Raw genomic sequence first — 25,773 nt, forward strand, 5'->3', positions numbered from 1 at the left:
ATACAATATTTCAACACCTATCCCTTCACTAGCATTCATTTCCAACCACCAATATCTCTATTTTCCTTCCTGTTCCCCTTCTACCACAGGCTGCCTCTATAACAAACTTTTCTTCCTCTCTCTCCCTTCACCTTTTTCATATTAGGTACCACCATGATTTGCAGTTACTGAGAGGGTCTCATGCCCACCCCCTTTTTTAAAATCTCTAATCTATCAACTGTGATTCACACACATTAGTTTTTGTTTAACAACTGTAAATTTACATTTAAAGACACAGAAAAAAATACAATTATTAAGTTGCTAAGTCATTTCTCTCTGATTCCTGTCTTGGAGCAATTTAGTTTTATCTATGTTTGGGGCTGTTTTTTGACTTTGTTAAACTCAGCCCTGGATCTTTTCTTCCATCTAGTTCCCATGATCTATTTGGGTAAAGTTCTTTCATCTAGTGCATCAGTTCTTTCTTCCAATTTCATTTCATTTATGTTCAGCAGGCTTAAACTTTGCTGTAAGTCATGGACTAGTATAGGGATGAAAACTGAAGACCATAGTTGAGCTCAGGAATTGTGCCACAGATTGTCTACAGCACAATTGTGCAGGCAGGCAGATGTATTCCCAACCTCTTTGAGCATTCTTCTCCCTGCTCTCACCCTATTACCTGTGGCTACCTGCTTTTGTCCTTGTCTTCATATATTCCTTGACAGCCTGTCTTTGTGGGAAAGATCTGTAGCTGTGTGTTTGGTGTTCTCACACACAGTATGTTGAAAAAGAAAGAGGAGGCTGGAGCAGTGGCACAAGCGGTAGGGCATTTGCCTTGAATGTGGCTGACCTAGGACAGATTGCAGTTTGATCCCCTGGTGTCTCATATGGTCCCCAAAGACAGGAGAGATTTTTGCATGCATAGCCAGAAGTAACCCCTGAGTGTGGCCCAAAAACAAAAACAAAAGACAGAGGGTCTTATTCAGAATGGCATTTTAAATAATCTCGGGAAAATAAAAGTTCCATGGTTGAGTAGAATATTTTGATGAGGAGTGAGGAAAAGGAGGTGAAAGCTATTTGAAAAGGCTCCCCTGAGATCTCTTAAATCATGCTGGACCAGGGTCATAAATGAAGTTTCATTTCACTTCAGGCACTATTTTCTGCCTGTGAATTTTGCAAGAAAGTCTTCTTTCTCCACTAATGTGGAGTTAGCGTCATGGTTACCAGCACAGTCTGGAGAGTCCATCTGCTGGGCAGGAATCCTCACATCACCCCTTAGTGAGAAGTGTAACTTTGGTTGCTGAGCTTGGTTTTCTTTCTTGTAAAATTGAAATCATAGTGACATCTTTCCCATAGAGTCACACTGTTTGCAATGATAGCTGAAGGTGCCTTGTCTATGGTGAACATCAACAAATAGCTAGCTTTAGAATTCTTTTTACCAAGTTAATTAAATTTCCTTTCCCTATAGTGTTTATAATGCTCAGATGCATTTTTCTTCTCTCTCCTCTTCCTCTTCCCAAATGTCCTTTCAGTTTACAAAACGTACCATCAGTGTTGGCTTATCTCTTTGCGGGATTCACTCCCTACCACCTTCACTAGCTCCTAAGTGCCGAGAAACACAGGGCAAATGTTTCTATTGCCTTCTGAATCTAAAATCACTTTTTAGAAAGACCCATAGCTATATAAGAATTCTAATATTGGCACTTGCAACAATTAGTGACATTTAATTTTTTTACTTCAATATAAAAAAATATGATAATATGGATTTTACACCAGGATTCAGGATTTTACCCTGAAAGTGAATGAAGTAAAAGTCTTGGCAGAAATAGCATGCTTTTCTTTCCTTGAATTTTTTTTTACCAATAACTTCCTTCCTTCTCTAAAGTACTTTTTAAATTACCTAGTGAGAGAGAAGGAAGGAAGGAAGGAAGGAAGGAAGGAAGGAAGGAAGGAAGGAAGGAAGGAAGGAAGGAAGGAAGGAGGAAGGAAGAATTAAATACCACTTAAAATGGGTAGGATATCCTAGGTTTGAGGGAGAGAGGGTATTAATGAATAGAGAACTTTAACTTCTGCCTAGTTCCTGAAGATTACGTCTTCCTTCTATCCATTTCAGAAAGTACTTTCCATTCTCTATATCATTCATTTTCAGGACAGGCTTCATGATGGCCATAACAACTTACAAATGACTTTGCTTTCCAAACTGCTTCATTTTCTTGGGTCACAAGAGCAGTGATCTCCATGAGAATTCCCCCAAAGACTGTGATATAGAGGCCATAAAAAATAGTCTTTACAATTTACCTGTTCTTAGGTAATCTTAACTTTATGTCATCTACTGGTGGTGATCTTTTTCTCCTCTTGTTACTGAATCAAACAGAGTCTAGGCACTACAAGAGGAATGAACTATATCTCTAAAAAGAGTGAGAGGAATGCTTATTATCATATATCACATATAGAAAAAGGGTTTTTATAAGACAGCTTGTTTATCTGTTGGCAGGGTTTGCTTTTTGAGATTATCCCAGCAGTGTTCAAAGTTACTTCTGGTTCTGCTCTTGGGGGTGATACTAAGCAGTGTTCAAGGGAGAATATGATGCTGAGGATCAAACCTGAGCCTCTTCTGTACAAAGCATGCTTTCCAGCACTTTGAGCTCTCTTTCAAATCTTATTAGTAGGCATCTTGTTAGGATCTAGAATAGTTCCTGAATTTAGTCAGAATAGTACTTTGTCAAAATAGGACGTTTAGATAAATGACACTAGTTACTTTCTATTGGTAATTATTTTTTAAATATTATAGTTTTATAAGAGATTTTATTGGCAATTTTCAATAATCTATCAATTAGAGGGTTATCCAAGCCCACTTTCTGTTCATTATTCACCAGTAGGTGAATTTCTATGGTGCTGGTTTTTGAGTACTGGTTAAGGATTTGTTCAAATCATGGTTCATGATGAGATTGTTTCAAAAAGAGCATTTATACAATTCTCTATGTATTCCTGAGTCCCCATTCTAGCCTGTGCCTTATCTTTTATCAATCCCTGAAATAAGATATAGAGCATCATATATAGAACAAATATAAACTCTAACCCTATCTAGGGTGCTGGATCCTAGAGTAGCATTGTGGTCTCAGCAGTTTTAGATACAGACTAGCCTAACCTTTGTTTTCCTTCTTTACCAATATATGGCACATAACCAGAAAAGATTCTCTTTTCTTTTCTGCTAATTATAGTTTTTTAAACTAAGAATTTTGTTTGTTTTTGCTTGGGGGGGTCACACTCAGCTCTACTTAGACATGGCACTCAGGGGTCACTCCTAACAGGGGATCATATATGGTACTGGAGATCTAACCTGGGTCAGCTGCCTGCAGAGCAAGTGACCTACTTGCCACACTATCTTTCCTGCCTCCTAGTATATTTGTGAGCATTATATTGTGTGTCTATATTTGAAGCTATGTCCTTTCTTTTCCATTTTTGAAAGAAAAATTTTATTTTAATCTTGAGTGTTCTGGAAAAAAATGAATATCCAGGATATATTATATCCCACCCTTCCCTAGGGTAGGATTCAGTACTCCAAACCCTTTTTCTTCGAGGATTCATTTACTTATACAAAGACCTTCTCTTGCATGAAGGGGATGTGCTACTTTTATATTTATCTTGACTTTTCCATAGACCTTAGTCCTACACTGATAAATTTACACCAGGCATTTTTTTGAGTGATTCCTCTGTTTCTTTAACTCATCATGCCTAAAACTGGACTCGTTATTGCTCTCACTCCATAATGATCTCCCAATCCCATCTCACCTTTTTATTTCTGACCATCTTTCACTCAGTTTTCCATCCTCTCTTACCTAAAGTATCCCATCACTCACCAAAGCCCATTGAATCATCTTTTCTCTTTTTTTTCCTCCTTGCCATGATACTAATTTAGGTCCTCTGCCTATGACTAATATTTCTGCATTAGTGTCTTTTTCTCTTAGTCCATCCTTCTACATCATTGCCAAAGTAATCTTCCTCAACATAATTTTTCTTGGGTAATTCTCCTTCACATGAATCTTCAGTGTTTCCCATCAACTGTACTATCAAGACTGTTTTTTCTAGTCTTGAAACTCAATTCCTTCCTACATACAGTGGTTTCAGACTCTGATTTTTAAAACCATATTTTACTTATTTTTTATCTGAACTACTTATCTGAATTTATTATTACTAGTATAGCCTACACTACATATCTGCCAAATGTCTGACACTGTCCTACATGCTCCTGGAAAGTTTATAGGAAGTTGCTTACCATTTTATTCTGTGGTCATTGGGACTTGTATGCCCTCTATATCTCTAGGTCCTAAAATATTCTCTAAGAGCCATTAAAGATCTTATTTTTCTCCATAATCCTTTTGTATGTATCCCTAATTTTTATCATTGGCCCATTTTCTATGTTGTATGAGTTCATACTTTGTCACCAAGTAGTTATATAGTTATTTAGCTTTTCATTATCAAATAAGTCAAGGCACTCTACTAAGTGATGGCTTAATATATAAAGGTATTTTTATAGCATGATAAAAACAATACTCCCTATAAAGCCTTACCATACACAGGCACAATGTATTCTTCTATTAATTCCTCCAGACATTACTATTCCCCAAATTTTACAGAGAAAAATAAAAAAGAACAAATACTTAACTTTTCTAATGTTATAAGAAAATAAGTATAGATCTGGCTGGCCATTAGCTATCAAGTACCAGTAAGTTTCCATGCAGTATTTATGCACTTTTGATTAAATATAAACATACACACAACTTGACTACTAACCTAAACTCTTAGAGATCAGACACCACAATTGTCTGCTATGCCTTATTTAGTTTTTAATTTAATAAATACTTGGGTAGGGGTAGTTGGATGGGAAAAATAAATAAATAAATAAATAAATACTTGGGTCATTTGACAGAGAAAATTATTGGTTTTGTCATTCACTTAGAGTGAATTTATTAGGAGTTCCAAGTAGCACTCAGGAGGCCTGGTGACTTTTAGCCAATTGGGTTAGTGTTCAATGCAAGGGCCCAAGGATGTGACAGTGCTGAGGTCTGGTGATAACCTGGACAACCCTAGCAGTTCTGGAGACCCCCAGAACTATATATATTATACTACTCCAAGACCTCCAAGGCTGTACCAGCATTGCTTAGGGATCTCTATATCCCTGGGAATTTTACTCAGGTTGGTACATGTTAGGCATGTGCCCTAGCTGGCTGAATTGTCTCCTGGTAGTGAGTCTAATTTTTTTTAACAGAAAGTTAAAGTGCTTTGAGGGTGGGAGGGGAGACAAATTCAGAATATAAATGAACTCTCTGGAATTCATAGTTTATAATTCTACACTGGGCATGCTAGAAGATAGCTTTACAGAAGAGAAGATACTGATATAAAAGCTCTTGAATGTGAAAAAATATCCCCTTCTCTAAAAGCAAAATAAATTCAAACCATATTATGATTATGTCTATTATCCTCTCCCTCATTCAATTTTCTTATTTGTATCTATTACTTGTTCAGGTCTACTTGCTCATGTCCATTTTGCTTTATTACTTGCAAAAAATGAGAGTTTGACACCAGTATCCCAGATCACTATTACTGGCCAACTATTTCTATTTTCGTTTGAAAGTTGAAGGTTATGTACATTTTATTTGAGTGGTAATACTGCAACTACATATGTAGCTTAATAAAACCTGATAAGTATATATTTGACTCTTTAAGACACAGGTGGTGGGTTATTTGCATTTTAAAAGGATTCTTCCTTTTACAAAAAAGCAAGGCTCCATTAAATATCCAATTTCATTTCTTGCATTTGTGATCAATTTAATTTACCAAAACATGATTTATATACACTCTAAGTAGGTAGAACTCACATTCTCACGAACTTGGTTATCACATGGGAAACTTATTTTAAAATTTAAATCAGTTATCAAGAATGATCCTTGCCAAGAAAGATGTCTAGGATTTTCATTATTAACAAATATCCACAATTGGTTGGCATAAAAGATCAGGAAAATACACTTTGGGAAATAGTGCTTAAAGAAACACAGGTAGAGGGGCCAGAACAATAGAACAGGGGTAGGGTGTTTGCCTTGCATGCAGACGACCCATGTTTCATCCCCAGCATTTCATATATCCCCTGAGCCTTCAGGAGTGACTCCTGAGCACAGAGCCAGAGTAACTCTGAGCACAAAGTAACCCCTGAACTCCACCCAGCGTGCCCCCCCCAAAAAAAACCCAACAACAGATAGAATATAGATGAATCCACCTATAGATTCCTGTACAGATCTGTACATCTGTAGATACCTCACAGGACATCACATTGTATAACTTTCATGTCTCCATTTTAAGATTTTAAATATTTATATGTAATTTTATTAAAATACCATGAATTAAAAATTATTTATAGTTGAGTTTCAAGCATACTATGTTCCAGCAACACTGTCATCTTCTCTTTCAGGATTACCAGGTTCTTTTCTCCACCTTTCACCTTGTTGGGCAATTTTAATTCTTGTTAAAGTCTGTATCTCATGTTTTCTGTGTTGTGAGGTTTATCTAGCTATACCACTGCATTGTATGTGAATTGTATGTGAATCTCACCAACATACATAAATCTCCTTGATGCATTGTTTCCCAATTATCTCTTCTTCCCCCTTTATTGTTTTCCCTTCTGTCCTTATTCTCCATATCTTCTGTGACCAAGGGTGATCTAGGCATTCCTATCTTTAAAACATTGCATTTCCTTGTCCAATTGTTCTATAATCTATATAGATTATGTTTGTCCTTCTGACTAACTTCATTTAAGATTTATTCCTGTTCCATTCATGGTGCAGACTTTTCTACCTGTCTTTTACTCATCCAAGTCCAGATGTCAAACATTTTTCACCATTGGTATGAAATGTCTCTCCTTTCAATATTTTTTTAACTTTTCATTTTCCTCATATATTTATTATTGGGCACAACACACTGATTTACTACACTTAAGTACTAGGAAATAATTAACAGTATATTAAGCTAACACATCTATTTGATCTCATAACTCTGGTGTGTGTGTGTGTGTGTGTGTGTGTATTTGTGTGTATGGTTATGATGCCTAAAATGCTCTTAGAGACTTTCTTTTTCAACTACATATTATACTCTTAGGTATCTCCTTGATTTTTCTTTTTTATTTATTAACCATGATCACCCTCATACTGAGAGCACTACTCTTTTTTTTAAATACTATTTTATTTAAACACCTTGGTCACAACAGGCTGTGTTCTTTACACTGACTGTATAGAAAGAGGAGGTACAGTAAATGCACCCCATATACACCTCAGTACATGCCCTTTGCCTGGTCAGTATTGTGAGTTGGGGGACAAAAAAAGAAATAAATACCTTGTTTACAAACATGATTGTGGTTGGGTCTCAGTCATATAAGAGGACACCCCCCCCCATCCCCAGTGCAACACACCTACCACCAATGTCCCAAATGTCCTTCCTCTCACTCCACTCCCACCTGTACTCTAGAAAGGCTTCCTATTTCCCTCATACATTCTCATTGTTAGGATAGTTTGTTATGCAGTTATTTCTCTAACTAAACTCATCACTCTTTGTGGTGAGGTTCATGAAGTGTGCTGTAACTTCCAGCCCTCCTCTCTTTTGTCTCTGAAAATTATTGCAAGAATGTCTTTCATTTTTATTAAAACCCATAATGAGTGAGACCATTCTGCATCTTTCTCTCTCTCTCTCTCTGACTTATTTCACTCAGCATAATAGATTCCATGTACATCCATGTATACGAAAATTTCATGACTTCATCTCTCCTGGTGGCTGCATAATATTCCATTGTGTACATGTACCACAGTTTCTTTAGCATTAATCTGTTGAAGGGTATCTTGTTTCCAGAGTCTTGCTATGGTAAATAGTGCTGCAATGAATATAGGTGTAAGGAAGGGATTTTTGTATTGTATTTTTGTGTTCCTAGGGTATATTCCTAGAAGTGGTATAACTGGATTGTATGGGAGCTCAATTTCTAGTTTTTGGAGGAATCTCCATATCGCTTTCCAGAAAGGTTGAACTAGATGGCATTCCCACCAGCAGTGGATAAGAGTTCCTTTCTCTCCACATCTAGAACACTACTCTTCTTATCTTCTTCACCTTTCTATAAACCTCATCAATTGTTTCCTCATTGATTCTCTGGCTATCATTTGGAGACATCAAGCTTTTTAGGAATAAAACAATTCTGCAAAATTTTCTTTTAGCCAAATATATATTATTATATTATACATTGTATATATTGATTTTTATGCCACACCCGGTGATACTCAGGATTATACCTGGCTACATGCTCAGAAATTGCTCCTGGTTCAGGGACCATATGGGATGCTGGGAATCAAACCCAGGTCTGTCCTGGGTCAGCTGTGTGCAAGGCAAACATCCTACCACTGCTCTCTCGCTTCAGCCCCAAGGGTTGTTAATATTTTTAAACAAAACAAAATATGAAAACAATTTTCCTTGGGCATGATTCTATTCCTATACTCTCCATGAGTATTAATAGTAGACCATGATAAATGCCAGAACTGTGTATTTAATATATGACAATATTTTAATAAAATTTGTTTAAGAAGTAGGTTCCACATCTTGATATGCATTTAATATACAGTTGATCTTTGAAAAGTCAGTTTACTCATGTCTCTCCTTTGATTACTTATTCAAATATCTAGTAATCTATAAAAACATTTATATATTTTCATCCTATATATTTTTTAAATTAATTCCTCATATCCCTAAATTTCACTCTGAGTAAAGTCTGTCTAGGTGCTCTAGGTTATATCAATCAAACACTATAGGAGCAAACAACAGGTACTATTGTTTACTGCCTGGAAATATTTTCAATTGATAGAATATCAGACCATATTCTCCACTCAAAATAATTTGCTCTTAAAGCTTTGCTTGGCTTCATATTATACAACTAGAGTTTTTATTTATTTACGGGGGCATTGTGTAGAGTTTTAAACCTTTCAATGCAAAAGTAGAGAACCCTAATTAAAAGAAGACATTTCTAGAAAAAGTTGGTGATGCAGTGAAGGGTAGAGATGTAACGATCACTGGGCTAAGGTACAGGTGGAGAGGAAGCAGTTTCAGATTTTCTAGGTGATTCTTATAGGTAAAAATTCACCTGGAGTGTTCAATGATTAGATATTGGTTGAAAATACTATGGTATCTTGGAAACAAAAGTTCAATGGTCATCTCTGGTGTGTGTATGTGGGGAATTTTCTTTCTTGAAATTTTAGCTTTTCACCAATGACCAGGTATTTTTATGAAAAACCATTAAAAAGAAAGAAACCTATTTTACCTGCACCCTATTTCATCCCCAAGGGATCTAGCCCTTCCATGGAAGTACCTCAATCAAACTGCATAGACCAGTGGTGAATGGAAGGCTCTCAGGATGAGATCTTAGAGATCTTTGCCTTTTAGCAAACGGAAGATTGTCCCTCCAACAGATTCTAATCTCTGCCCTGTCAGTAGACAGGCAGTGCATGTTGCATGCTTCTTAGTACTTGTGTGCCCCTACTAATCAATCCACACAAGAATTAAAACAAGATTGTTGCATTCCGTGTGGCATTCTAACTTTGTCTTCTTTCTTTTTCTCTTCTCCTTCCCTCCCCTCTCTCCCTTCTCCCCTCTTTTTCTTCCTCAAGGCCTCTCCCATCTCATGATGAGTGAACAAGGTAGGTGTTACGTGCCTGTGGTATTGCAGCTGCCTGAAATTGCTTGCCTTCATGCCTCTGGCTGGTCGATCAGAGCCTCATGGTCACTGGCAGGCCATTTGCTGCCTGTCCCTCCTGCTGGGGCCAGTCTGGCTGTCGGACCACCCGACGGTGAAGAGGGAGGGCATTTTCCCTGATGCATCATGGTTGCTCACCCCTCACCCCATCACTTTGGCTTCTTCATTCTGCACTACCATTTGTCATTCCGGGCTGTGGCCCTGCTGGGCTGCCTCCGAGAGAGAAGCATGAAACAAGGCATGACGCCGTCGATAATGGGGGTGAATGAAGCTAATTTCAGAGCAACCAAGCGGTTAACTTCCTCCTGCTCCTCCCCAGGCCCCATGCTGGGGCCCCAGGTGGGGGATAGACACTGGACTTCTTGAATGTCACTATGAGTAAAGGTTTGCATTCCCTCATCCCTCCATCCCACTGCCCCTTGCAACTTTTAGTCCCACCAGTCAAAGGAAGCCTTGGGGCTAGGGGCTCCCTGTGTGCAGTTTGATATAAAGCATAAACCACTGCAAGAACATGCTAATATCCTCATGGTAGGATTCTCACTCCTTATATGCCCTAAAGAAAACTGCATATAAAGATCTGTAAATTCAGCATCTGCAAACTAAAATATTCAAATATGCGGAGAATGAGCTGTGCAGGAAATTCAGCTCAGCTAAGCACAGGGTGGGCTGTGAAGGAAGCCTTTTTCTCCTAAATAAAAATTTTCCACATTATCAGCCTAAATCAGGATTTGAGAACTGAGCCTATTTAAAATTGTCTTTTCCTTCACTGTTCAATTGCTACTATTATGTTTCTTTTGAGGCTTGGGAAGATTGCAAAATTGGCCTACCTGCCTTGCCCTCACACAAAAAGACTGTCCTCTAATTTCTCTTGTCTTTTTTCCTTTCAAAATACACAAGGGGTTCAGTGCCTTTTTTTAGAGGACTGAAGGAAAGGAGGGGGCAGGCACTTCTACATTCTCCTGCTTTTCTTAACCCTTTGATGAGGCTGGGGGCAACATTGAAGGACCTTCCCCTTCAGTGTTCTAAGGGTATCATTTAAATGGCATCCATCAGATCATGTTGCCCTAAAGGGAAGAACAATTAGATCAAGGCTCAGCCTAGAGCTAAGAGTTCTTGGTGCCTGGGTAGCAAGAGAGATAGGCATTTGAAGGTCCAGTTTAGATCAGATAAGTAAGGAAGAAGCATGTTCTTCTAGTTTATTCTCCTGGGCCTCAGTCAAGATCCACAATGTAGACTCAGAAAATTTCAATTAAAATATATTCCAGTATGAAAAAAAATGGTTAAAAACTATGCTGGAGGTCAGAAATTAGAGTCATGATAAAGCTTTGGAAGATACCATATGACTCATGTCCTCGCTCAGTGTCCAAGTTTATTGGATAAACTGGTGGGGAGTTCTTTAGTTTTGACTTGTGTATTTCAGACCAATAAATACAGCATAGGTAATTTGGGGACTTAAATTCTATCATCTATTTTGAAAGGATGACCTATGAGGTACCCATTTCTTACATCCTCTCTTAGTTTTTCTTGGGCATCCAGCATTGACATGTACATGAGTCACATTAAGATACACCCACATATATTTGTACTAGATCTGGGAGAGTTACATATATTCTAGAAAAGGGGTCTTTGAATAATGGAAGAATGACATACATATGTCTTTCAAATTCTTGAAAGTCAAGGATTTACTCTAGAAACATTTCAAGAAAAGATGCACAATTCTTCTGGATGATCAGAACTAAGATTATGTTACAATATACAGTTGAGTCTGTTCTTTAGATGGGCCTTTGACTTTATTCCTCCTCTCATTCTTTTCCATTTCCTACCTTCCTGTCTGTGTTTAGCCATGTTATTACTTACTAAACAGTTCTCTGTCCCCCATCAATAAATATTTCTTTTCTGATTTCTTCCTTCAACATAAAGAAAATATTGTTTGGTTACCACTGAATTTCCAGGATGTTTTTATGCCTGTAAATATGTGTGGAAGTACCTGTATATGTTGTGTGTCTTTATCACTCTTACATGAGTTAATCCCTTGGGCCTACTGGCTCTAATACTGGGGAAATATAAGAGAAATAAACTTCTCTCAGACTTTCCCTGATCTACTCCAGCCTGGGTAAGTGCCTGCAACTTTACCTATATGTGGTTATGCAGTGCTTTTGCATGCAGAAGTCATGTTTCAAAGGATGGAACTGAGACAAATAAATGAATGAGGGGGAGCTTAAATATAAGCTGATGCAAACAGCCTCATTGCTCATGTTGTTGATCATGTGTTTAATGTAATATGTGCATTTGTTTTGTGCTGCCTTCTCAAGCTATTGCCTTTACTTGTAGGTTTTGTTATTTGTGTTATATTTCTTTGTGTGTCTGTAATGTGCTGATGTTATGTTTTCCCTGCTCTCTCTTTCTCTCTCACCACTTCCACGGTGGACACCATGCTTCCTTCACTTAACTGGACCTTCCTCTTCATTTCTGTAGGTAGAAGTAAAGGTAGAGATCCTTTTTTGTTATCTATTGTCTATGATTCTGCTTCTTGAAACATTCATGTATCCAAAGCAAATTGTTGATTTTGGTGACTAAATTACAGTGGTCTAGCTTATAATAGTGCTTTTACAGATGATGAAAAATAAATAAATAAAAGTCCATGTTACCATTTCCCTTCAATATACCTTGGACCTGGGTGCTAGGGATGGTTCGAAGTTGACTTTCCAAACCTTGGGTATGCCACATTCCTGGTATGTGTGAGCTATGTTTTTTTCTCACAGAAATGCTAGATTCAGATATTCTTTAAACTTATGGTAGTAGAGATATGTTTCACATCAATGTTGGTTGTTCTAGATTCCCTGTAAAGAAATATGTTGGGGGCACACAAAAGAGACAAGAAATGAGGTATAATGTTTCTAGTTCTTTTGGGTAACTGACTCTTGGGAGAACATCCATGAGAAAGAGAAATGGTGAATTACTTGGTCAGATTTCATGTAAATTGGAGAGATATTCATGTATTACTCCTTTATCATGTATGTTCTATTTTCTGATTGTGGATGTTGGGCTAATTAAGCATGGTAATTATGAGGGTTTTGTAGAAAACCAGGGTATGGACCAGTAAAGGGTTAAAAACACATTGCATGTAGAGGAGAAAGTGGAGGCAATAATATAATTCTGGACTTAAACTTACAAAGGCAACCTTTTGAAAGGTAGGCTGTGCCGATGGGCAGGCTTGCTTCACTGCTCTGCCATGCCTTTTGGCACTTCACACCTCTGGGTAGCACAGCTCACTCATCCATTCCTAATCAAAACTGTCAGAAACATGAGCCTGAAGAACTTGGCTCACCAGCTCAAATTGGATTAGCTGTTCAGGAGCAAAGGGAGAGGCTAATTGATAAATTATAAATATGTATCTGTATCCAGTTCTCACATATTCCCTATTACCTCTCAAACCTATTCCTGTGAAACTATATGCCAGTTGTTTCCTGCAAAGATATTTCTCCCTCCTATCTCTCTAGCCCCTGTTTATGTGAAACTATATGCCAGTTGCTTCCTGCAAAGATGGGTAAATAATAGAAGTAAAAAATGTCAATGTGATATGAAAATGGGGAAGAGTGAAGGAACTAAAAGTTATTAAAATGCTGACTTGATATCTGTTGGTAAACTAGCCATCTCTCATTTGAGTTTCAGGCTTCTCTGGATTATCAAAAGAGACTGGGGGTGTCAGGGAAATAACACGAGGCTACGGGGCTTGCTTTGCATCCCACCAAATTCCCAGTTTAGATCCTCAGCACTATGATCCCTGAGCATTGCTAGATATCAATCACTTTTGAGCACAGACCCAGGAATATCCCCCTAAACCCTGTCTGCAGGGATTGACTCAAAATAAATCTTCCCCAAAGTGTATGGGAGCTGTTCAGTCATTTCCCTTGGGATGGGTTGATAGTTTATTCCTTTTGTGCTAATCAGAAGAGGGGACATGCTCAGAAATCTGGCTTGAGGAGCACTGATCCCAATAGAAAGTTGGGACTTTTGGAAAGGAGCTAGGAAAGGAGCAGAAGAATGATGATTCAAAGAATTTTACTGCCTGGTTTCTTCACTTCCCTGCCCATTTTTTCTAAATCAGAGGCTCAGTCCACCCCTTATAAACAGATAACTATAAAATCACCCCACACACCATATCTACAATCCTAGGTGAATGAGTCTGAATCAGGGTCATGCATGAAATAATCCAAACCAAGCTGAAGGTGAAACATGGATAGTCTGGCAATCTTCTACCTCATATCTCCCCCAGGCTTCCTGTCACAACTGTTTCATTGAGTACGGAAACCACCCCCAGGTGGGGCAGTAAGGACATAGTGAGAGTAGATAGCTCAGGCTATTCTGAGGCTGTCCTAACCAGGTTTATGTGTAAAACAATCTTTGTTTTGGGTGAAACCAAGTTGTAAACAAATAGAAAGAAAGAAACAAGGGACGATATTTGTTTTAGGTAAAATGAAGTGTAGTCTAACAGACACCGAATATTGACCCCTGGATTCTCAGGTTTGTGGCATAGTGACGCCTGTCTTTGGACTCATTGGGCTTCTGTGAGGAAACATGAGACTCGGTGCCCCTCTCTATTCTGCATCCCTTTTCTCCTACTGTCACTCCAATCTCTTCAAATATTCCATAATTTGTGACTTTTGTTCTTGCATATGGGCATCTTATTTTTTTCTCTGGCTGGCTGCTCACACTGAACATTTCCTGCATGCCAGCCAATGTGTCCCATGCTTTAAATGCCTTTTACACTTAATATTAACAACTGTGCCATGGGGGTTAATAATATACTATCTTGCTTTATGGATAAGTAGAACAGCACAAGGCTCAGGATCAAACGATTAGGTCAGGGCACAAAAAAAGATGGTACCATAGTTTCTAGTTCTTTCTACCTCAAGCTCAACTTTCCACTTTGCATGCAGTTAACTCATGTCCATATAAGTGTCTCATCAGTACCAGTACTCCCTGTGTCCAAAGTCATCCCTTTTTGCCATCTGGCCTCTAAATAGCTTCCTTATTTTCACCAATGCTGCCCATCATCCTTACCACATGAGCTTTGAATTGATTTCCAACTTCATCCCTTCTAAACTTTCTATACTCAAGTGACCCATTGAGAGTTTACTGAGATTTGTAGCAGATTATCTTTTGATTTCTTAGTTCAAGGTCCAGGTAGCTTTTCTTAGATTGTTGCCCTGCTCTGATTAGTTCTCCTCTCAATTCCCCCTCTAATCTATCTAGTAACTAAAGACTCTGCTACTTGGAGTGCTGCATTAATGGATTCATACTCAAAGTGGCCCTATTTATATTCTCGTCTTTCAGTTTTAGATACAGAATTTCTACCATAGAAGATATTAGATAATCCATCAGGCCTTTTCTTATTGCTTGAATTTACTTATTTCATACTTGTCTTCACAACTCCCTTTTCTCCTTTGCTTTTCCCAATAGAATTATACATGGACTTCATTTACTAGTTGATTTATCCTTGTGAAGTGTTTTCCCTCTAGGTATCTCTGTAGTAGTTTATATTGAAGCTTTAGTGTGTGTATATGTGTGTGAATGTGTGTGGAGAGGAATGGTACCATTCTCCCACACAAGACTGCAAATACATGGAAGACAAACATTCTTTAGTGGATGTCCAGATGTATTTAGCATAGTTACATGTATAAAGAAATCTACACTCTAATCCTTCACTCTCTATCAGTCATTTCCATTTTATAAAAACAAAACCAGATTTAAATAATATGGAATTATGTAGCATATCTGTTTAAAAGATTTTAATGGATACTTATTGCACAACTGTCACTGTGCCCTGTCAGCTTTGTTTTCTATAATATCATGCTCTTTCCACATAAAGTCAGTAATCTGCTGGATACAAGTAAGCTCTCCTGTCTTTTGCTAAAGCTCAGTGATCCTCTTTAAAGTCTAAAGTTCATCCCTCTCCTCTTTATCTTCTAAGAAGGTCTATGCCTTCTCTGACCTCTGGGCTCTACTTCCATGAGAAAGTACCTATGTCAAACTACCTCACCCCAGACTCACTTGTGTGTTAGTTCGGTCTCACTTTAAGAGAAAAAGTCTGTCTTCTTTTACGCATGCTGAACTTAACTCAGTACTTTATCCATTAACCTGAACCCTATATCACTACACATTCCTCCAACCAACTGAGCAAAGATGCAACCACAGTGGGCCTTGGAATTAGCCAGATATTCTAATTTTGGTTCCCTCTTCAACTAAGCCTTCCCTTGGCCCTGTGTATACAAGTGACAGATGAGAATGGTCACAAATTACATCAAAATAAAAGAGGAAAAGATCCCTACAGTCATAGTCACTCCTAAGTGAAAAAATGCTTAGATTTTTCTCATTCTATTAAAGCTGAGTGATGAAGCAGTAAACATACAGTGGAAAGAATTCTGAAACTAAATCAGTAAAACTGACTAGGAAATTTCATCTCTCATGATTACCAACACATTTAGGAGACAATTGCATTGTATTGAGCTTAAAGCACTAAAAGAATTCAACAACCATCCATAGTGAACTATTATCCATAGTTAAAGAACTTTGATAAGTTCTTTAAAAAAGCATTTAGTGGGGCCGGGCAGTGGCGCAAGAGGTAAAGTGCCTGCCTTGCCTGCGCTAGCCTTGGACGGACCACGGTTCGATCCCCCGGTGTCCCATATGGTCCCCCAAGCCAGGAGCAACTTCTGAGCGCATAGCCAGGAGTAACCCCTGAGCGTCAATGGGTGTGGCCCAAAAACCAAAAAAAAAAAAAGCATTTAGTGTTTATTTTGGACTCCATGTTCTTTTCTTGTCAATTTTGGAATTTCCCACCCTTCATTGGGTTATTAAATATTTTCTTATGAAACTGAACTTGGAGTTAGAAGTAGGTAGCAAGAAATAGATTTTGTAGTAAGAGGATTGACTCCTAGGTCAATCAATAGAGCCTATGGAAGAAGTGGGAAGGGCAATAACTTCTGCTGGGCTCCAGCTGATGGTTGATGTACAATATCCTGTATCTGGCTAATACCCTCAGAATTATCCAGATGCAGTTTTTTTTTTTTTGGTGTGGTTTTTGGGTCACACCCAGCAGAGCTCAGGGGTTATTCCTGGCTCCAGGCTCAGAAATTGCTCCTGGCAGGCACGGGGGACCATATGGGATGCCGGGATTTGAACCGATGACCTCCTGCATGAAAGGCAAACGCCTTACCTCCATGCTATCTCTCCGGCCCCCAGATGCAGTTTTTAATTACTATTTCTATTACTATTTCTATACTATTACTATTATTTACTATATGCAGTATTTAATTACTATTTTAATTACTATCACATTTGTTCCTGTATATATGAACACACAGATGATATGATTCATGAAACACATGTGTTTCACCTTTGGTTGTATGTTAGTGAGAGACAGAATTGATTCATTTTCTCTATATCCACAGGGCATTAGAAACTCTTATATTCCTCAGGAGCCTGACCCATGTGCTCAGTGAAGCTTTGCAGAGTTGAGTTTATATATAAGACGAAGATTTGGAGAATTTGCTCCATATGAATTTGTCTGTATATTTTTCTATATGAAAGAGAGGTCGCCCACCCTCTGCCACATATGTATATATAAGGAAATACATGTGTATATATAAACTAATTACATGTATACTTACACTGAGATTATGTATAGATGAGGAATAGAGGTCTTCATACTCTGTCAAAACTGTCAAGAGGTTTATTTTTTGTTGTTTTGTTTTGGGGCCACAACCAAAGGTGCTCAGGGTGTGAGCACCTAGCTCTGTGTTCAGAAGTTCTGGCAGGCTCTGGGGATTATATGAAATGCTGGGATCAAACCCAGGTTAGCCACATGTGAGGCAAACACCTTACCCATTGTGCTATCGCTTCAGCTTGAAGACAAGAGTTTTAAAGTAAGAAGAACTGTAAGGCGTGTTATTCCTTTCCTATTTTAGGTCTAGAAAATTCTTTATTAGGTTAGAAAATTTAGTATGGAGAGTAGAGCACATGCCTCGCTTGTGGTCAACCAGGGTTTGAATCCCAACATTCTATATGGTCCCCCAAGTCCACCAGGAGTAACTACTGAGTGTAGAGCCAGGAGTAACATCTGAGCATTTCCAAGAGTGGTCCCCAAACAAAAAAAGAAAAATTATTAACTGAACTTCATATATCATAATATCTTCTATAAGTTTTCAAATTTAGAATCTTTTGTGGTATAAATTGTGTGTATATATGTGTGTGTTTGTATATGTATATATATACCCTACACACAAGATATTTATTTTTTCCTTTTTGAGTCCCTTACCCCATTTCAAAAATAAATTTATATTTTTATGTAGATTTGATTATTGACTCCCTCATTCTGAACTAATCAACACTAGCCAAATTAGACACAATAAAGCTATATAAACTTGAACATAATTTTGCATCGATTGTATTTTACTGGCAATAACATTAAGAAAGAGGATTTGAACCCACTCTTGTCCCTGCTAAGACCCAAGAAACCCTGCAATAAGTTACTGCACTGATAGCCAACTAAATTTATGCAAATCGGTATGTGCAGTGCCAGCTAGTAATTATGAAAATAAACTCATCTGTGCGCTATAAATATCTAATTATAATAAAAAAGAGGCAATACTACATTTCCATCTATTGCTCCTTTTGTTACTCACCCACCAATAATTTGTCCTCTTGACAATGAATAAAATCACTTTGACTTTTAAAGAAGTATGTTTTCCATGATTTTTCTTCTTCTAATGTTTGGTAAACTGCAGGGGGAAATAGATTTATTTTAAATGTAAAAATAAAATTGCCTGATTTTAGCAATTTTTTTGACAGTGATGTCTTTAAAATGACTCTAGAAATATAAAAAGTGGTTTTTTATATTTGTGCAGAAATTTCTCTTAGGCTGAAGTGATAGCACAGTGGTAGAGCTTTTGCCTTGCATGTGGAGACCTGGGACAGACCCAGGTTCAATCCCTGGCATCCCATATGGTCCTCTGAGCCTGCCAGGAGCTATTTCTGAGCTCAGAGCCAGGAGTAACTCCTGAGTGCTGCCAGGTGTGACCCTAAAACCATCAAAAAAGTAACTTTCTATGGCCATTTTTGGGCCCCACCTTTTTTTTTTTTTTTGGCTATTTCTTTCAATTTGGCCATTTATTTTTATTTATTTGCATAGAAATTTCCATTGGCCATTGTGTTTTTGAACACAATGTGTTTCTTGAAGTTTTGCTTGTTCGGGGTCACACCTGAGATAACCTGAGGATTACTATTGGTTCATGTTTGTGGTCCTCTCCCTGTGATGTTTGGGGGCAATGCAGTGCCAGTGATCCAGGCTTGGGCTTCCAATAGCAAAATATGTATTCCAGTCATTTATCCATCTCCTTGGCTCATGAAAGCTTTTGAAAATGTATAATTGTGAACAGCACATGCATTAGTAAAATGTACAATGGATCAATGGGATGTTTCAATTAAACACAAATGACAGTACTTAAAGGAAATATTTCTCAGATTTCTAAGCAACATGTCTACTTCCTCCTCAACTGATAATTTGCATTTACTGGTTCCACACAATGTTTTCTATATATGTACATTTAGCACAAAACATTTTCTTTTTAAATGTGATTATTTGTCTACCGGTAGAGGCTTGCTTAGGAGAATGGTTTAATCTGAGAAAATATGTAATTTTCTACTGTAGTCACTCTATGTATACACCTTAAACCTGATTTTGATGATATCTATAGATAAAGACAAGTTTTTATTATATTGTATTACCTTTAGGACATGCTGAATAAAAATTCAAAGGTTAATGGAAGCGTGATGAGAAAGTTCATTTTCACTTTCCTCACTTCGGGGGCAGGTATCAATCCCAGGTCCTCAGACAGGTGCTCTATTCCTAAGCCATATATTCAATCTCTTCATGCATAAGATTATGTGCTCAGGTTTGCATATACCATGGTATGTTTTTAAATTTAATTATTATGGTTTATATTATGTTTATTCATAACATAATAATAAATTCATGATATTGGTATATATAGTTGCCTCTCTTTACTAGCACCAAAGTTCCCAAGAACTTTCCCAATCCCCTGTGCCACCTCTAGTCCAGCCTACCTTACCTCTAGCCTATTCCCCTCCCCAACCTGATAGTCTCCAATCTGTCATTCAGTGCCTGGTCTCCCATAGTCTAACCAGTGTATGTCCCTGTTAAATATTGTTAAATATCATTTAGATATAAAGGTATATAATTTTCCATTATTTCGTTAAATTTCTGCTGTGCTACTTCCTAGTTTCCTCCCTCCTTCCTTCCTTCCCTCCCTCCCTCCCTCCTTCCTTCCTTCCCTCCCTCCCTCCCTCCTTCCTTCCCTCCCTCCTTCCCTCCCTCCCTCCCTCCTTCCCTCCTTCCCTCCCTCCCTCCTTCCCTCCTTCCCTCCCTCCCTCCCTCCCTCCTTCCCTCCTTCCCTCCTTCCCTCCTTCCTTCCTTCCTTCCTTCCTTCCTTCCTTCCTTCCTTCCTTCCTTCCTTCCTTCCTTCCTTCCTTCCTTCCTTCTTTCCTTCCTTCCTTTTCTTTCTACTTTTTTGGGCGGGGTTTTGAGTCACACCTGGTGGTGGCGCTCAGGTGTTACTCCTTGCTCTGTGCTCAGAAATCACTCCTGGCAGACTCGGGGGACAATATGGGATGCCAGGGATTGAACCCAGGTCTGTCCCAGGTAAGCAACTTGCAAGGCAAATGTCCTACTGTTCTGGCTCCCTAGTTTCCTTTTTTGTTGCTATTGCTCTTACGGTTGTGACAGTTCCAATAGCCACACCCAGTGGTGCTTGGAGCGACATGGTGCCAGGGATCAAAACCCAGAGCCTTCTGTCTGTGAGACGTATATATGCACTACCTCTCTGACCAGCTTCATGGTTCTTCACTATTTATTTTGTTTGTTGTTTGCTTGTTTGTTTTATGGGGGAATAAGTGTTGTTTGTTTTCATTAGTGCTAGAAATTAGACTCAGACCCTTACACTCTTAACCATTCATTGTTAACAAATACATTTATTCATTCCATTTCTTCTCAAATCGAGTACATCTGTGTCCAAAGCAGCAGACTCTATCTAGATTGCCTTACTTTTCATTAAGAAGACTTAACTTTATTTGGGGAGGTATCTTGGTTTTCACAGCATGTCAGTAGAGGTACAAGTGATGCCCTCTAGTCAGATAGAGCTTTGCTGTGGTTTTGGTGATGTGTAGTTTTCCCATTGTACAAAGAAACCACCTACCTGATATTATTGGTCTTTTTGCTCCATTTTTCCTAAAGCTTTCAGTGATGAGAGGAGCAAAGGCAGAAAAGCCCATATGCTTTGTATAGAACCAGACAAATACACTTTTTGATGGATGTCTGATTTTAAAAGTGCCACATCTTTCATGAAAATTTACATGTAAACTAAGGCTAGGCGCAGTGACATGAAAGCTAATGCAAGTTGCGCGTCTTAACATAATAACAATCACAAGAAACTGGAGATCCCAGATGGCAGCTTGGCCTTTGCCATCCTTTTAATAAGCTACTAACTGCTAATTATTTCACTCTTTGGGCAAGTTAATTTACTGTTGACTCTTAAAGAGAAACTGCTCTTTTTCCCCCTGTTCACCACACAATACAAAGCCCTTTCACCTGGAGCTGTGACAGGGTTTTGCAGTTTGGAAGCTTTCCAGTGCATTTTAAATAATGATGAGAAATATTGGGGATGGGAAACACAGGTTAATAAACACAATATTTTCTTGGATTTTTAAAAGGAGAAAAAAAATCTGCTAAGAAGTGTGTGTGTGTGTGTGTGTGTGTGTGTGTGTCTAGAGAAAAAGATCAAACAGCTAATACAGAGAGATCTGAAATGTGGTGTCTATTTAAAAGTGAAAGAACAGCTGCCTTTTAAATGGTTGCTAATTCTGACAATTAATGCTGTTTTGTGAGTGTGTGATTTTCAGTGATAGTGTTTGGGGGGCATGATGTGTGTAATAGCTCATTTCCTAAGCTTTATGGTAATGTAACACAGTGAAGACCAGAAAACTGAAAGAGAATTGGTCCCACATGCTCAGGAGCCCTTTTAGATTAAAAAGCTTGCAAATGTGCTTTTTTTTTTCCCCACTCCCAGCTTCCTTGGGATAATTTTATATTTTCACACAGGCGTAGATTATTAAATGAATGATGCGCAAGTGGGCTTGGATGTATCAGAACTGTATTTGGAAAAGAACCTTGTTTGCAAGGAGCTGTCTGACAATCAAAATATTTACTTAAAGATAAGCTAATGACTGTGCCTTGCAAATGCCTGCAGCTCCATTATTGAAATGACAGTCAGTACTTTGGCTTGATACTATCCAAAAATAAATCTCAAACCTCAAATGTGTGTGTGTGTGTGTGTGTGTGTGTGTGTGTGTATTGTGCTTCTGCCAAATAGAAACAAAAAATGTGTTCCAGACAACAAAGAAAGGTAGAAAAACCTCTTGACCCATTTTCTTGCAATATTTAAACTTGGTGTGTTGCCATGGTCAATTGTTCTTTTGTTGCTGTCCCAAGTTGCTAAATGGCTTCAAACACACATTGCAAAAGCACGCATTCTCCATTTTTTGATTTTTTGATGATGCCGCTAAACTTGAAATTGATCATTGTAAATTTTGTAGTCCCATATTAAATTTAGAATGACTGGAGAATTTTGTTGTTCATTGGAAGGCCGATGAACCCAATGAGTTACTAATCATTTGCTGATTGTTTAAATCATTAGGATTAGAGACATTGGAAATGTTGTGTGTCTTTAATGCACAACTTGATTTTAAATTACCCCCCTTCTCCAAATATGAATGCTTGTTAACTGGGGAAAGTTTTGTTATCTTTCAGCATCTGATCTGATATAATAGTGTGTTTAGTCAATTGTTTCCTTCTCAAAAATTTTTGAGAAATTCTAATACTGTTTCAAAGGAGACAAAAGAAAAGGGATTGGAAAAAAATAAGTTCTCAGAAACACACATTTAAAACAGAAAGAGGTTTTTGACCTTGGATTTCTCAGTCTGTTATGGAAAGTTATGATTCTCAAAGAATAAAAAAACATAGCTTCAAAGTTGCCCAAATTTATTTGTTGTGAAATTCCTTTTTGTAATTAATATTTTAGTTGAGAATATCTAGAATTAAGACTAGTGTTCATTTAAAAAACTGGATTAGAGAGTAACAAAGTTCCTACCAGATGTAATATTTTAAACCATAATGCTTCTAGATTTTTTTAAAAGAAGCTTTTAGATTGGCTTCACTCAAGAATCCTTTTAACTACATTTTCTGTTTTGATTGGAATGGTGTTTTGGATGGGTTAGTTTCAATAGGGAAATTACTGCTTCCTGGTAAAATGCATAACACAGATGTTAAAACAACTGCAGTTTTAAAGACACTAGTCTTGTTAAAACACTTCCAGCCTGGTGTAATACCTAAGTACTTAAATGGGCATCCATATAGCATGCGTAAAACAACGCTTCTGATAATGGCTTGCTTATCTCTGGAAGAGCTGATCTCAGCACATATAAAAAGTACTTGAAAACTTAAGAGTACTTTTATTTATTTATTTATTTATTTATTTATTTATTTATTTATTTATTTATTTATTGGCTTTTGGGCTATACTTGGTGGTGCTCAGGGCTTACCCCTGGCTCTGTGCTCAAAAGATTGCTCCTGTAGAGGCTTGGGAAGCCATATTACATGCCAGGGATTGAACCTGGGTCAGTCACATGCAAAGCAAATGCTCTACCCACTGTACTATCTTTTGTGGCAAATGCTTTGAAATTTGGGGCAAGTTTACAGCCATCTGAGTTATTTCTCCACATTTATTTGATCACTCTAAATTGACCATCAGTAGCTTTCTTCTTCTTTTTTTTTTCTCGACAGTGAGCATGTAGATAAAAGAAATTCCTCCTAAAGAATCACTTGTACTTTGTTTAGAAAGCAATGGCTCAGCTAAGGATTTTGTGGGCTTTCTTGCTGCAAGGCTGAAGATAGTGTCCTATTTTTGTGCTGCCTGTTCAGAATGAAGTAGCTGCCAATGATCCATCTGTAGTAAACCATTTACCTAGGGCTATTAATCTGATCCTTGAGTAGTTTGCTGATCCAGCCATACTCTTCCTCATTTCCCCAATGACCAATAATGGGCATTTATAAAGACTTGACCAAAATGTTTATGTGTGAGACTCCCAGCTTTACACTAATCCATGTGGCAATCGAGCCTAGAACATTAGGGATGAATGAATCTAGTGCTCAGCACTGTGGAATTTAAAATTATATATAATGCAAGGTCAGCACTGTGGAACAAAAAATATACACTGAGATAAATGTCACAAAAACTAGTCCAGGAATCTGGGGAAGAAAACATGGCTGATTAAAGCAATGATATCGGCTCTTGACAGTTACAAGCTCTATAGCCTTGTTAAGTCTCATTATGTTAAAAAAGGAAGTGATAATGCTACTTGTTTCATTGGGTTGTTGGGAGAAACCATTGAGAAAATTCGCAAAGAAGTCATATGCCAGAGTTTGGATCTAACATGAAGAAATGTTAGTTCTCCTAAATATTAACAATAAATGTAAACTGTCATATGGGTCCTTGAAGTTTGAATGTAAAATTAGCATACTAAGTTCCCAAAGTGTTTGATATTAAAATGTCTTCTTTGTATAGTTGAATTAAGTAGTTCTAGGTCTCTCTCTGGTGTCTAGGATTTCTCTCTCTCTCTCTCTCTCTCTCTCTCTCTCTCTCTCTCTCTCTCTCTCTCTCTCTCCTCTTCTCTCTCTCTCATCCTCAAGCTAGTCTCTCCTTTTTGGAGTACAGCATCATTCATCTTGCCCCATGCTGCTCTTCCTGCTCTGAGGCTCCTGTTCTATAGTCTGTCACCTGCTTCTCAAGGCTGAGAGTCCCTGGGCTCTTATCCTTTTAACTTTCCTTTGTTCTTGGACCATGCCTTTGAGAATTGCTGCTTTTCTGCCACCTAGCTGAGCACAGATGAGGTGTCCAAGAGAAATTTCCTTCTCCTGTGCCCACTTTCCTGGGTTTACTATCTCTGCCTTTAGCCATTTCCATTATCTATCTAATTGGCTCTTCAAGTTGATAATATTTTAAATGAGCAATTTAATTGACTAGATTACCCGAAGCCCCTTTTTCTCCCAACCTCTTCATCATAACAGCAGACCATGGAAATATTGTTGTGTATGTAAATATTTTAGGGGATTATTATATTACTGACCCTACCCTGATCAGTGATTGTGCCCTACCCTAGGGTGTGACCTGGCATTCTGCCCCCATCCGAGGGTGGTACCTGATTCTGCTTTCACCATTGGGTGGTATCTGATCCCACCATTGGATGGTACCTGATTCTGGGGGATTAAAAACAAGGGTCTGTGGAAGGCGAGAGGCTTTTGGCTGGAACTTATGCTGAGTCTTTGGACTTCAGTCTTGTCCACCGAATAAAGCTAATATTTCCACAAGCCTGACTGTCTGCGAGCTGTTTATCCGCCGTTTCACCTCAGAACCATCGGCTGGACAGGGTGGCAGACGCGTGCTCCGAGCTGGAGGGGAAAGACCTCATCCTCCATTCCTCCATCAGTCAACCTCTTCAGGGGCTGACTTGCAACAAATATAAGCTCTACAAATTCAGGGACAATATTTGTGCTATCTACCAGGGTGGATCTAGTGCCTATAGCATTATCTGCCTCATTGTGGAAACAATTCACTAAGTACTTGTGGTATGGATACTATGAGTCACTGATTCTAATAACTCTTAATAGAGTTCCATAAAGCCAATAGCCCTAATCTTCTTTCACTATCTTTTCAGTAGCAAGAAGGTCTGTGGGTTCTTCCATTGCAAGAGAAAACTAGTGGCCTCTACTTTCAGAATGTCCCATAAAAATAAAATAACAACAAACCCCTCAAAGAACAGAATTATGTTCTGTTAAGATCCATCTTTTCTTTAGGTCTTTTATTCATGTATTTGCTCTTGAGTGTGTG

At 38.2% G+C, this 25,773-nt stretch overlaps 1 protein-coding gene and 1 non-coding gene across 7 annotated transcripts in view; both read left to right on the forward strand.

Annotated features, from left to right (window-relative positions):
• Positions 1-7,214: 7,214 nt before the first annotated feature.
• LOC126005246 (small nucleolar RNA SNORA51) lies at positions 7,215-7,345 on the forward strand. The gene has a single exon (XR_007494414.1). It is a non-coding gene; the product is annotated as a small nucleolar RNA SNORA51 (small nucleolar RNA).
• A 2,321-nt stretch (positions 7,346-9,666) lies between these two features.
• Positions 9,667-25,773, forward strand: part of LOC126003964 (neurexin-3-beta) — a 1,607,127-nt gene continuing 1,591,020 nt past the window's right edge. For all 6 annotated transcript variants that reach the window (XM_049770305.1, XM_049770308.1, XM_049770307.1 and 3 more), the window contains exon 1: positions 9,667-9,715. In XM_049770305.1, coding sequence (XP_049626262.1) covers positions 9,680-9,715 — 36 coding nt within the window. In that variant the 5' untranslated portion in view covers positions 9,667-9,679. The remainder of the gene's footprint in view (positions 9,716-25,773) is intronic.

The sequence above is a fragment of the Suncus etruscus genome, chromosome 3, assembly GCF_024139225.1.
Source record: "Suncus etruscus isolate mSunEtr1 chromosome 3, mSunEtr1.pri.cur, whole genome shotgun sequence".
NCBI lineage: Eukaryota > Metazoa > Chordata > Mammalia > Eulipotyphla > Soricidae > Suncus > Suncus etruscus.